Source organism: Balaenoptera borealis (genome assembly GCF_965194805.1).
Source record: "Balaenoptera borealis genome assembly, chromosome: 1".
Taxonomy (NCBI): Eukaryota; Metazoa; Chordata; class Mammalia; order Artiodactyla; family Balaenopteridae; genus Balaenoptera; species Balaenoptera borealis.
In genome coordinates this window covers 80,510,818-80,523,113 of record NC_138860.1, presented here as the reverse complement: position 1 = coordinate 80,523,113, position 12,296 = coordinate 80,510,818, and the positions used below count along the sequence as shown (strand labels likewise).

Here is a 12,296-nt window from a genome sequence, read left to right as displayed (position 1 = left end):
AGCTGCGACCTCAGAGTTTGTTTGGGCCTTTGGCTGCCAGAAGCACAGGAAGGCCCTCTGCCAACATGCTGGCCTGTGAAGGGGCCGAGGTCCCTGTCCAAGGCTTTGCTCCCCAAATACTCACTGCTCTGGGAGGAGCTTTTGGGCTTCCCGATGTACTTGAGGATGGGGTTTCGCTTCTTGTCCTCCAAGGCATCCTTTTCTTTCTTGGCATTGCTGCTCTGCTGAGATAAGAGACACCAGGGTTTGGAGAAGGTCCCAGTACCCAGACTGGGCCACTGGCCACCATGCTACTGCCTCTATGACTAGCCCTAAACAAGCAACCGGAAAGCAGACTCATGCTTGTATCTGACCTAGCACATCTGCTTCTGGTCTGGGACTGGAGGGAGGGAGAGGGCTGCTCTAGTTTGGGGATTCTCAATGACTCTCCTGGTCTGCCTCAGCGCAGGAACCGTGCCAAGAGATGATTCTTTCTAGGGGAGCTCTGTCACCTTCTTGGTCTTCGGGAAGAAGGGCAGCCACTTGTCCTTGTCAGGAGCGGACTGGGCCTTTTCCGCCGTGTTGGAAGGTCGTGCTTCTCGAAGACGGATGCCCGCGTGGCTCATGTAGGTATTGAGGGCGAAGTCCATGGGGGCACTGTAAAAGAGGAATGGGGGCGGTGAATCGGAAAGCGCCGGCAGGTGGAAGGGCTGGGACTCTGCTTCACACAAGCTCCTCACCACCACCCAGCGGGGTGGCGAAGGGCCAGGGCATTCAGAGGGAGGCCCAGAATATTCAGGTGGGACAGCAGGCAGAAGCTGGAGAAAAGCCTTGGCTGGCATGACTCCCAGAAGAAATCGCATTGTTTTCCTACGCAGACCGCTTCCTAACGAGGGGACGGTGGCCAGTGGGAGGACGCGTCAGTTCACCAAAACATAAGCAACTAAGCTGTGGGCGACGACAGCTGAGGCCCACAGCTAATGTCCTCAGGCATATACACAGAGGTGGGGTGGCAAAGGGATGCAGAGAAATGCCAGCTGGCCCCTGCAAGTCCAGGTAAGCTGCCTTTGCCACCACCCACCCCAAGTACAAGGAGAAAAAGAGATGGAAATGATCTGTCAAGTAGCTTCCAACTGCCACAGATGAAACTGTACAGAGCTCTGTGTTTAAAACTGTATTTGCCTCTCAATTCGGTAGACAGATTATCCACTTTGTGGATTCAATGAAGCAAATGTTTCGGCCCTGGCTTTCGTCTTCTCTGAAACAGCCTTCTAACCCCATCTTCTCTCCCTTATTGAGTGCGTGTATGCTCAAGGAATGCATACTCACTTTAACACTGGCTACTGAGAAACAAAGAGACATGTATATAGGCTTCAAGGAAAAAAAAAATGTGCCAACAGAGGAAATGTGTTGTACCCTAGCTCCCCTCTGCAGGTGCTGCTAACACAGGCTGATTCTATCACTGCTCCTTCTTTCGGTGGTTTACGAGAAAGAAGTGGGGAGGCAGACACAGGGCTAATGTGGGTGGAGAAGAGGAGGCCAGGAATGGGAGTGCTGGCAGCTTGGTGTCTTCACACTGAGGAGCAGACCCACGTCCCAGGCAGTGATCCCCGAGTATCAGGGCCTGGGCCTCGTGACCTCCTGGTGGTTACACAGACATCTGGAAACTAAACTTGGACAGACGGCGATCCTCTGAAGCTAGGGACTCCCCTATGATTGGCAGAGATGCAACGCCCAGTAGCTCAACCCCACTCCTTCCCACCTTGATTCAGCCACACAGACTCACTCACCTCCTGTCTTCCTCGTATTTGGACCTGGAACAAAAGAAAGAACAGATGACGCAGACTGCAAAGGCAGAGGTTCTTCGGCCTGTGCAAGACTGGGAGGAGGGTAAGTTCTTCCCTAGAGGAAGGGAGCGGGTGAGGAAAGGGAGGAGGATGATAGAAGGTCAGACTCAGACTCTTGGTCTCAGCTCTGGAGCCAGCTTGGGGCTCAGGAGGTGAGGGTTCTCATTCCTCCGAGGGGCTCAGTTAGCACAGAGTGATGATGATGATGGTGTCCTTCCAGCTAAAAGGAAGGGGAATGAGGCAAATACAGCTTCTCGCTTGGTATCTGTTTCAGCCTCTGAAGCTATCATGGAGGAAGAGGCTCCTCTCTTTGTGTCCACCTAGAACTAAATTAGAAGGGTTGGGCTGACACTGAGGCAACAGGAAAGAAGGTGAGGGCGCAGAGATATATACCTTGAGACCTGATTCAGAGGAACCTATTTAAAAGAGGTTAATGGTAACAGCCACTAATACTGCGTGCTCACCATGGGCCAGGCACTATTCTAAGCTATTTACACGTATAATATTTACACTCAAAATAATAGGTCTCATATCTCCATTTAATGAGGCTAGCGCTTCCTTCTTTTAAATAGAAGCCTTTATAAGCAGGGTGCCTGTGCTGTCAATAATAACCCCACCTAACTCTGTGGTGCCTACGACCTCAGAATAGGCTCGGTCAGGTTTTGCCACCATCCCTGGCATGGTCGGGGTGATTAGTGCCATCTGACTGCTAGGGAAACTAAGGCCTGGAAAGATTCAGGGTTTGGCTGAGGGTCAGAGGGTTGTTTTCAAAGAATATGCCCTCCCTGTGGGACCTCATCTAGTTTCATCTCCAACCCGGATCTCTTGTCAAATGCCAGATTCATCTATGCAGTTGTCTACTCAAATCTCCAGTTTGATGTCTAAAGATCTCAGATTTTGACACGTCCGAGACTGAGCTCCCGGTTTTCTACCACAAAACTGTCCCTCACACAATTGTCCCTAACTCGACTGATGGCACCTTTGTCTTTTTAGTTGTTTAGGTAAAGAACTGTGGAGTCTTCCTTGGTTTTCCTTTCTCTCACATCCTATACAACAATTTTTAGGAAATCGTCCTGTTGGTTCCACTGTCAAAATGTACTTGGAGCTGACCTCTCTTCACACCCTCCGTCGCCAGTTCTCTGGTAGGAGCCCTACTGCGTGGGTTCCCGTAACTGATCTCCCTGTTTGGAACCCCTCCTTGTTCTCCCACCACCCTCCACCCACCCTCGAGTCTCTCACAGCTCCAGTGGCTCCTCATTCGCTGAGAGAAAAAAACTGAAGACCTTAAAACAGTCCACAGGCTCTGCGAGGCTGCTCTTCTTGTCACCTCTCTGACTTCAGCACTGAGCTTCTCAATCTCCTCTGGCCACAGCGGTCTCCTACTGTTCCTCAAATACGTCAAGCACATTCCTACTTTGCTCTGGCTGTTCCCTCCGCCTGGGATGCTCTTCCCCCGAGATATTTCCAAGGATGACTCCCTCACTTTCTTCAGTTGCCCAAATGTAACTTTCTGGATGAGGCTCTATTTGAAATTGCAACCCACTAGCTCAGGTGCTCCTGACCCCCCTCAGCCTGCTCTATCCCTCCCTCCCTCCAGCCTTATTTTCTAACATAGTATACAATTTACTTACTTATTATATACTGCTTTCTCTTCCCACAATAACATAAGCCCCACAAGCATTGTTGTTTGTTTACTAATGTATCCAGGAGCCTAGAACAGTGCTTAGCATCAGTGGGGACGCCACAGAAATTTGCTGGATTGAAATATCACTGTTAGTAGAGACTATTGAGATCATCTAGCCCAATCTCTGTCATTTTAGATGATACCAAGGTAGATGAAATGGCTTGATCAAGGTCACACAACTACTCGGGAATTCCCTGGCCATCCAGTGGTTAGGACTCTGCGCTTCCACTGCAGGGGGCACAGGTTTGATCCCCCGTCGGGGAACTAAGATCCCACATGCCTTGCAGCGCAGCCAAAAAAAAAAAAAAAAAAAAAGAGTCATACAACTATTGAGTGGAAAGAAGTACTGGGGTGAAAAATCTACCTCTAAGCCTGCAAGTGTCCCCACAAAATCATCCCAGACACCTGGGACACTTTTAGAAAATAAGACTGGAAAGAGGCAACCACAGCAGCTGTGCCAGAAGTTCCTTAGTAAGTTTAGTTAGGCTAGTCCTCTGATGTGATTAGTTAAAAATAGTTCAATTTCCCATGAACCACCTGCCTCCTGAAGGAACTTTATTCCCTGGAGAATCACAGCGTGGTTCTCACACTCAGCATCAGATATGACCTTAGAGCAAAAAGGGAGAACCGTCAAGAAGAGGCTAGGGAGGGGAAGCAGAAAGCTCCCTGCATTCCTGGAGCCCGTGGTTTGTCATAATCACCAAATTACTGTCAGGAGCCCCAGGCTCTGCAACTCCCTTGAAATTCCTGCAGCCCCAGCCTGAGAAATGAAGCAGGAGGGCTGGACTCTCCCCATCTTTCAGGGGAAGACGGATCAGGCAAGCAGTGGAAGAGGGGGAGAGGCTGGGAAACAGACCCACAAAATACGTCAATCTGTGCAGCATGTTCAGGGGGCAGAAGTGGATCGGAGACTCACAGAATGTCTCCTAGGGCAGCCAGCTGCTTCTCTGCCACCTGGCGTTCGCGGAGAGGGTCCCCATCCAGGTCCAGCAGGTCGTTTTCACCATACAGGCTTCCCAGCCCCAGAGTGCGCTTTGTTCTGAGCCAGAGAGACACACAGAGAAAGAAACACATGTACATCACTGCTGGACAGAGAGTGAGGCACACATACACACATCACAAGAGATGCACACACACCGCAGGGGAAGGAAAACGGGTGAGGAGGCAGCGGAGAGAGCGGGAGGGGGGGCGCCGGGCACCTGTAGTCATGGATCTGCTCCTGGATCTCTGGCATGGCTGCCTCCTGAGCCTCACAGAGAACAGTGCGCACGTCCTCACCGCTCCGCAGGCGCAGGTCTGCGGTGGGAGCCGAGGGGAGACAGGGGAGGGATGTCAGGAGGAGGAGGTTATATCTGCTGAGCATCCTCAAGCCTCTTAGCTCCCTGGGGCACCGGGAGGGGAAGCTGGCTTTCTGCCCTCCTGTTAACCAAGGGAAGTGGAGGCCTGGCCCTACCAGGTCATTCCTGAATTCAGGACTGGAATCCTGACATCCAAGTCCCAAGGCAAGGACAGAAACATTTTCAGGGTGTTCTACACTCCATCAAGTGGGGAAATATTAAAGTCCCTCTCTGGATGTGTCCAGACGCTGCTGCCCTCTGACATCATGTGCAAACCTCTGAGAGGCTCATTCTCCTCCCACTGACCCAGGGCTAGCTCGCAAGGCTGCAAAAGGCAAGGAAACCTAACTCCCCACCAGAAACTGGAAGGTGCCTCTCCTGTCCCTACATTCACCCTCTGCCTGTGCCCATAAGCTTTCCTATCATCTGGGCCTGTAAAGTACCTCTTTTCCAAGGCAGCTTCAAACTATTACCCCTAGAAAGCTCCTATGATTAGACTCTCAGACTGACGTCCTCTTTATACCACCTCCCAGCTCTTCTAGTCATGACTTGGGAGTGAGAAGGGAGCACAGCAACTGCTTAGTTCCCTGGCTCCTCACTCTGTGTGAGCTGAGGAACTTACACAAACAAAACCAAAAGAACAAAAATACTCCAGAGATCCTGACTCTGCAGGTGGGGTGGGTGGAGTGAGGCACTGGTTTCTGTATTTTTAAAGAAGAATTCCCCAAGGGATCCTGATGATCGACCAGGCTTAGGAATCCAATTTCCTCTCTGTACACATGAGCCGACTGAGGCCCAGAGAGGTCACATGGCAGGTCGGCAGGAACGACCCCCGTCTCCTAACCAAGTCTTGTCTCCCCGCGACAAGCTCCCAGGCAGGGTCTGTTCTGTTTGTGCTTGCCCATAAGCTACCGTGAGGAGTTCTGGAGGAACTGTCCCTATTTCCCCCTGAGAAGAGCTGCCCAAGGCAGGGACTATGTCCCCCCGACCCACCGCCCCTTTCGGAGGGCCCAGCACAAGATGGACACCAAGAGGAGACTAACCGTCCTAGGAGCCAACTCACCAATTTCAGCCTGTAACATCTCTGGGACCTTCACTCTCAGAGGCTAAAAGACAGAAGGGTGGGGGCATAAGTGGTGAGATCCACACACCCCAGGGGATGTGGGAGATACTGTGCAGAGGCAAGGAGGGCTCCAGAACACTACCTTCTCTCCTCCTTTCCCTACACTACCCTACCCTCCACTCACCTCTCTCCAACTGAATTCTAGGCTCGGGATTTGAGAAGTGGAATATGAGGTGGCGAGGCAAGTTGGGACTATACTCCGAGGGTGGCACCTGCACTCTTCCCACTCTTATTTCAAGGACATCAAGATGCATGGAATGGAGAGGTTCCAAAAAGTGCACTGGTACCAATTTAGCAGCATGGGAGAAATCTTTATGAGGCGATTTGATGGGCTTCCCCTCTCCTTCACTCGCAAGGGAAAACTGGCCTTATGTTACCAAGTCTTCCCGTGGGCACAGTGCCTGGCTTTTCCTTTACAACTACCTGACAGCTGGATACTGGGGTGGTTCCATAACAGCCAAGAGGGAACAACTGGCAGCTCTAACCTCCTTACTCAAGACCCATCGAAGGGGGCAAAAATAAAAATCTTGAGGGAAAGCAGTTTATTCCCCAGTCTCATTAGTCCTAGCAGCTTACTGCCAGATGAATAAAGTCATTTTGGAATTAGTTTAGTTGATCAGCTTAGAAAGTCTAAGATGGGAACTGCCCTCTGCAGGCCGAGGTGCCGCCGCCAACGGGATCCCTGACACGTCCCTGGGAGCTATGTCCAGATGCAGAGTGCTCGTGCACCCCAGACACTCTGGGGTCCCCTCCCTCTGAACCCTGCCTTGGGGCAGTAAGAGCACGTCAGGCTGAACTTCAGAAATCTGGGCTTGCCTCTTGGCTCACTGATTTCTATCATCTGATGTCTCTGGGCCTCTGTTTCTTCACCCCAGGGATGGGCAAGGCAAGGAGAGTTGAAGGGAACCAGGGCATTGATCCAGGGGAGAGTAATTAGGACTTGGTGCAAGTTCTTTTTCTCCAAACATTTCAGAGAGAGGCAATGTGCACTCTACCTTGCTACATGTGGACAAAAGAGGTCCAGAGAGGAGATCAATCTTTAGAGTGGAGCTAGGAACAGAATCCAGGAATCCTCTTTAAGAACCTGTCTCCAGGGACTTCCCTGGTGGTCCAGTGGTAAAAAATCCGCCTTCCAACGCAGGGGACGTGGGTTCGACCCCTGGTCGGGGAACTAAGATCCCACATGCCGCGGGGCAACTAATCCCGTGTGCCACAACTACCGAGCTCGCACGCCACAACTAGAGAGAAGCCCACGCACAGCAACAAAGAGCCCGCACGCCGCAACAAAAGATCCCGCATGCCTCAATGAAGATCCCACGTGCCGCGACTGAGACCAGACGCAGCCATAAAAATAAAATAAATATTAAAAAAAACCAAAAGAACAAAAAAATCTGTCTCCATTTGGCCTGAGTGTTTTGCTTAGTTTTTCCTCTGCCTCTGAATGGTCCAAACAATATAATAAAATTGAAAACTGTAATCCAGTCTATGACTGCCTTACCGCATTTTTCTCTAGGAAAATATTCCAGATGTCTTTTCCCAAGCTTCGGGAATCCTTGGGGTTTGTTTGCTGATAAACTTCTGCACACAAGTAGAAAAGCTGGGAGAGAGAAAATGGGTCAGAGCAGTGATTCTCAACCAGGAGTGCTTTTGCCCTCCAGGGCACAGCTAGTCATGTCTGGAGGCATTTTTGATTTATATCTGGAGAGGTGCTACTGGCATCTACTGGGTGGAGTCCAGTGATGCAGCTAAAGATCCTGCCATGCACACGACAGCACCCCACAACAGAGAATTCCAAAGGTCAGTGGTGCTGAGGTTGAGAAACCCTGGCTTAGCATGTTTCAGAAACCTGTGGTAAGTCATCCCCACCCCTTGGCGCGCGCACACATATTCCCCCAATGCAATCTCTCCTCAACTCTGTTTCCTCTCCACACTTGACGTTTTGTCTTGTGCTTGTTTATCTGTTGTTTGAAAGGGTTCATGTTTTATTTCTCTTTGTGCTGTGCCTCGTCTTCATTCAGGAATGCTTCTGAGATACCAGCGCTTGGGATGTACACGCAGGTGTGCACTGAACACCTGTTGAGCAGATGGATGCTGACTCTGGCTTCTAACAGTGGCAGCCCCGGAAAGGAAGAGCAGCAGTGCATGTCACGGGCAAGAAGTTTATTCTGGAGAACATGACAGCAGCCCCTCTCCTTCATCCCCCTTCCTAAGCAGCTGAGCAGAACGAGACGCTGGTAAGGCTGCTGGCTCTGAGCACTGTCGCAGAGCACCCCGACCTCCATCCCCTCATGATGCTTCTCGTCATCACCTTCAGACTGAAGACCTTTTAGCACCTTGCCCCTCTGCCAAGCTTTCTTGCAGTAACACTGTATATTTGCAAAGGGCTGCTCTCTCAACTTCCCACTGTCGGTCTGTATCCACCTTCATTCCAAAAACCTAGAAAGACCATCTCCTCCAAGCAGACCCAGAACGACAGCTTTCTTGGCTTCGCTCTTCCTGCTCCTCCCTGTGCTATCGATGCAGTGAACAGTGAAGAATCCCTTCCACCCAGGTTGCACCTTCTTTTCTGTTCTGTCTCTGTCCTCGAGATGCCTGACCATGACCATGGCTCTGACTTACGACATCTGGAGAGCAGGGACAGAGGCCAAGCACAAGCAGGCACTCAGTCGGGACAGACACTTGCGACTTACCAGTGGACTGGGGTCCGCCTGAGAGAAGATGTACCGTAGAAAAACCCCCAGGTGAGCCGGCCGTGACTTAAGTTTCTCAAAGTCCTGGAAGATGATGTCGCTCTGGAAGGCAGAAGGATGGGCAGGGCTGGGGGGCAGAGAAGCACCGCCCGCCGCAGCTCAGCTCCATGCTCCCTGCCTGCCAGGGCTGACAAGCGCGGCCCCTCCCGCACGCGCCCTCCCAGCTGGTGCCAGTCCAACCGCTCCTAGTCCAGGACAGCAGGTACGACACAGGATGATGAAAGGAGAAAATCAGGGAACTGTTACCTCGTTGTTGAAATAACCCGGGTCATAATCTTCCTCTGGGCCGATAATTAAAGGCTTTGGGCTTTGATCTACACCCTGGAGGAGAGAGGCGAGTTGTAGAGATGAGAGGTCAGAGGACAGGGGATCCAGCCCCCTCAGTGGAGTTTGGTTAGTGACAGCATGGTACTGGAGGGGAAAGCCACACGGGGCTGGTAAACACCGGCATCGCACTACCACCCCCCAAATCTCAGAGAACAGAAAAAATGATTTCCACTTGCAAGGAGGCAACTGCTTCTGGGTGGGGCAGGGCAGACTCAGAGCAGCCTGGTCACATGACGTATGAAGATGGGAAGTGAGAGAAAGTGCTCTCTTCCTGTTTGTGAAAGATCTGAGGAGGGAGTGTCAGCCCACAAAATAAGAACCTAGAGCTTCTGCTGGACTGGTGGGCGGGGGCTTTGTTGTTCTCCTCAACAGACTCCCCCCACCCCAAAAACACACCCTCCAAACCTAGTGTCTTCCACAGCACTCCTTTACAGTTACCGTGTGCCTTCCACCCCTGCTGGAGGAGAGCTCTGTGGTCCGTCTCTGCCTCCTTGAGCAAAAGGGAATGGAGCTTTGCCTTCTCCAACACCGTCCCCATCATTTCCCCTGCCTGCTCAAGAATCTATGGTAGATTCCCCATTTCCAGTCTAAAATCCAAGCTTCTCAGCTTGGCTTTCTCTCTTTCCCCCTTATGCCATCGATTAGGTCTGATGAGAGATTTCATACTGTATAAACGTTTTAGACGCTTCATTAGACAAGCCTTTCTCCTAAAGGTTCCTTGAGCTTTCAAAGATTTCCTACCAACTATATTTTTCACTCAATTCACTCTACCTCATTTTCAGTGATTCCCCAACAAGGGCTGTGCTCTGGAACCCATCTGGAGGAGGCACTTCTCATGCCTACTTTTTCTCAGGCCCAAGATACCCTCCTATTCCACCTTCTCAAGGAGCTTTTCCTGACGGTTCCTCCCTGACACTCCTCACTCATTTTTGTTCTCCTGGGTATTTACAGACTCTATGCTCAGAATGACTGAGTACAGAACTCGAGAGACCCAGGAGGCATCTCAGAGATCAGAGTCTAGCACTCACTTATAATGGCATGTTCGAAGCTGCAGAGTCAGGCCTGTTGTACTGGACCTGAATTCCTCAGACACATCCTGAGTATCCTCCTCTCCCCTAACAAACACCCTAGTCTCTGAATCCCTTGGGATCCAGGATCCCCAGGGGGTGTGGGATGATCACTTCTGTCTCTACTTGGCTCTCTAGTGAAACCTGAAAGCACTAGGTTTTTGCTTGTTTGGGCGGGAGGATTTATTTTTTTAAAGTCTTTACAAACATACAGTTTTTCTGATTGCAAAAGCAGAATATGTTTATCATAAGAAAATCAAACATTGCAGAATTACATAACAAAGTCTGAACTCCCTATGATTCCACCCCCCAGCTGCTGCAATTTCATGTATAGTACAGGTTTCCACCTTTGCTCTTACTAACATAGATTATTATTAAGAAACTGGAACTATACTATATTTGCTCTTATCACTCAAAAATAACAACTTAAATAGTTTTCAGAAGTTGAAACAAATTCAGAGAAGGAGGAAAAGGACTCCAAGACCAATTACTCTACACCTGCTCCTATCAGCCACCTAAAGGAAAACCTCCCTTAAGAACACCATGTGCACCTGACCTTGCCTGGCAGCCTGACCTTGGCCCTGCAGTACTACTAAGGGGGAGTGGTGGTGGTGGTGGTGGAGGAGTGGGAGGGGTGATCAAAGAGCATCTAGGACAGGAGGCAGCCCTGCACTGGGGCTCAGGAAAACTAAGTTCTAGTCTGATGCTGCCATTAGCAAGCTGAGTCCTTGAATGGTCCCTTAGCCTTTCTCTGCCTCAGTTTTCTCACTGAATGAAGATTCTAATGCCTATCTCCTTTTCTGGCGGTAAGAATTAAATGAGATTTGTTCCTAAAGGACCTAGCACAGCAGCTGGTACACTAGGCATTTTAATACATGTGAGATCCACTTCCCTGCCTTTCCCCCCTCCAAGATCTGAAAGTAACTAAACTCTATCCTATGGGGAGAACTAGAGCATCAAACGGTATATGATGTTGGTTTTAATATAATGGCAAATTTCCTTTAAAAATAAATTTAAGTTTTAAAAAGTGAGCTAGCTTAAAGAAAAATATTAAGTAACATTATATAGTTGCTATGAGGATATGGAAAAAAAAATTATGGTGGTAGCAGATGAATTTTAAGAAACACTGCTTTACAAAACTCGGAGCTTTCTTGCCAGGGTCTCTAACAAGGAATGACCTAACCTCTGCCTGAACAATGACAGGCAATTCCCTGGCTCTCAAGTCAGCCCATTCCATTGTCTGATAGCTCATATTCTTTGCAAGCTTTTTGCATGGAGCCAAAAACTGTCTTCCTGAAATCTCCCCTGGACCTAGTTCTACCCTTGAAAGCAGTGGCTTTCAAATCAGGTTTTGCAGAACCTTAGGGCTCCAGGGAAGTGCCCCTGAGGTGGGGGCTGAGGTGGGGAGATTGATCAGGAAAAGTCCCAGATAGCTAAGCATTTATTTGTTTTCTGTATTAGGGTACCAAATAATAAGATTTTGCTCAAGAAAAGGACTGTGCTAAAGAAAGTGAAGATTGAAAATTAGTATTCTGGAGAAACGCTGAACCAACCTATTTCCCATTCTATACAGACATTAAAAGAAAGACCAGCAATCTGCTCCTTGGACATCACTTCCCTACAGATGCATTCACTGACTCTTCACCCAGAAACTGAGACAGTCCTTACTTCCATGTATGCATTTATACCATGTTCTTCCTTTACTATTTGTCCTCTAGTAAGTGTCTATCTCAAAACAGGGTTTAGTCTGATCGTTCAAGGCCACGTATGGGTAACCCAGTTCTGAAAACAGGGAAAGCAAAAGCGCACGGTGGCTCTGATCACTCACCTGGTCACTGCTGGGGGGAACCAGTGCATCCGAGCCCTGCCGCCTGTGGTGCTGGGCCACACGGGCCATGATCACAGGGGAGGTTCGAGGACTGTCCAGCCCAGGGTCTGACAGTACTGAGTTCCGATTCACCAATGACTAGAGGAACAGAGAATTCTGTGAGAAGAAAACTCATCCAGGGACTTCCCTGGTGGCTCAGTGGTTAGGAATCCGCCTGCCAATGCAGGGGACACGGGTTCGAGCCCTGGTCTGGGAAGATCCCACATGCCTCAGAGCAACTAAGCCCGTGCGCCACAACTACTGAGCCTGCACTCTAGAGCCCACGAGCCACAACTACTGAGTCCGTGTGCCTAG

At 50.1% G+C, this 12,296-nt stretch overlaps 1 protein-coding gene across 21 annotated transcripts in view; it reads right to left on the bottom strand.

The window, feature by feature from the left end:
- The window catches only part of ARHGEF11 (Rho guanine nucleotide exchange factor 11), a 111,331-nt gene that overhangs the window by 20,196 nt on the left and 78,839 nt on the right, over positions 1-12,296 (bottom strand). For 13 of the 21 annotated variants that reach the window (XM_082404946.1, XM_082404937.1, XM_082404929.1 and 10 more), the window contains 10 exons: positions 11,943-12,080; positions 8,967-9,041; positions 8,661-8,762; positions 7,469-7,567; positions 5,911-5,953; positions 4,710-4,806; positions 4,427-4,549; positions 1,770-1,793; positions 492-636; positions 125-224 (listed from right to left, as the gene is read on the bottom strand). In XM_082404946.1, coding sequence (XP_082261072.1) covers positions 125-224; positions 492-636; positions 1,770-1,793; positions 4,427-4,549; positions 4,710-4,806; positions 5,911-5,953; positions 7,469-7,567; positions 8,661-8,762; positions 8,967-9,041; positions 11,943-12,080 — 946 coding nt within the window. The remainder of the gene's footprint in view (positions 1-124; positions 225-491; positions 637-1,769; positions 1,794-4,426; positions 4,550-4,709; positions 4,807-5,910; positions 5,954-7,468; positions 7,568-8,660; positions 8,763-8,966; positions 9,042-11,942; positions 12,081-12,296) is intronic. The other 8 variants (XM_082404932.1, XM_082404934.1, XM_082404935.1 and 5 more) reach the window with 2 other exon arrangements.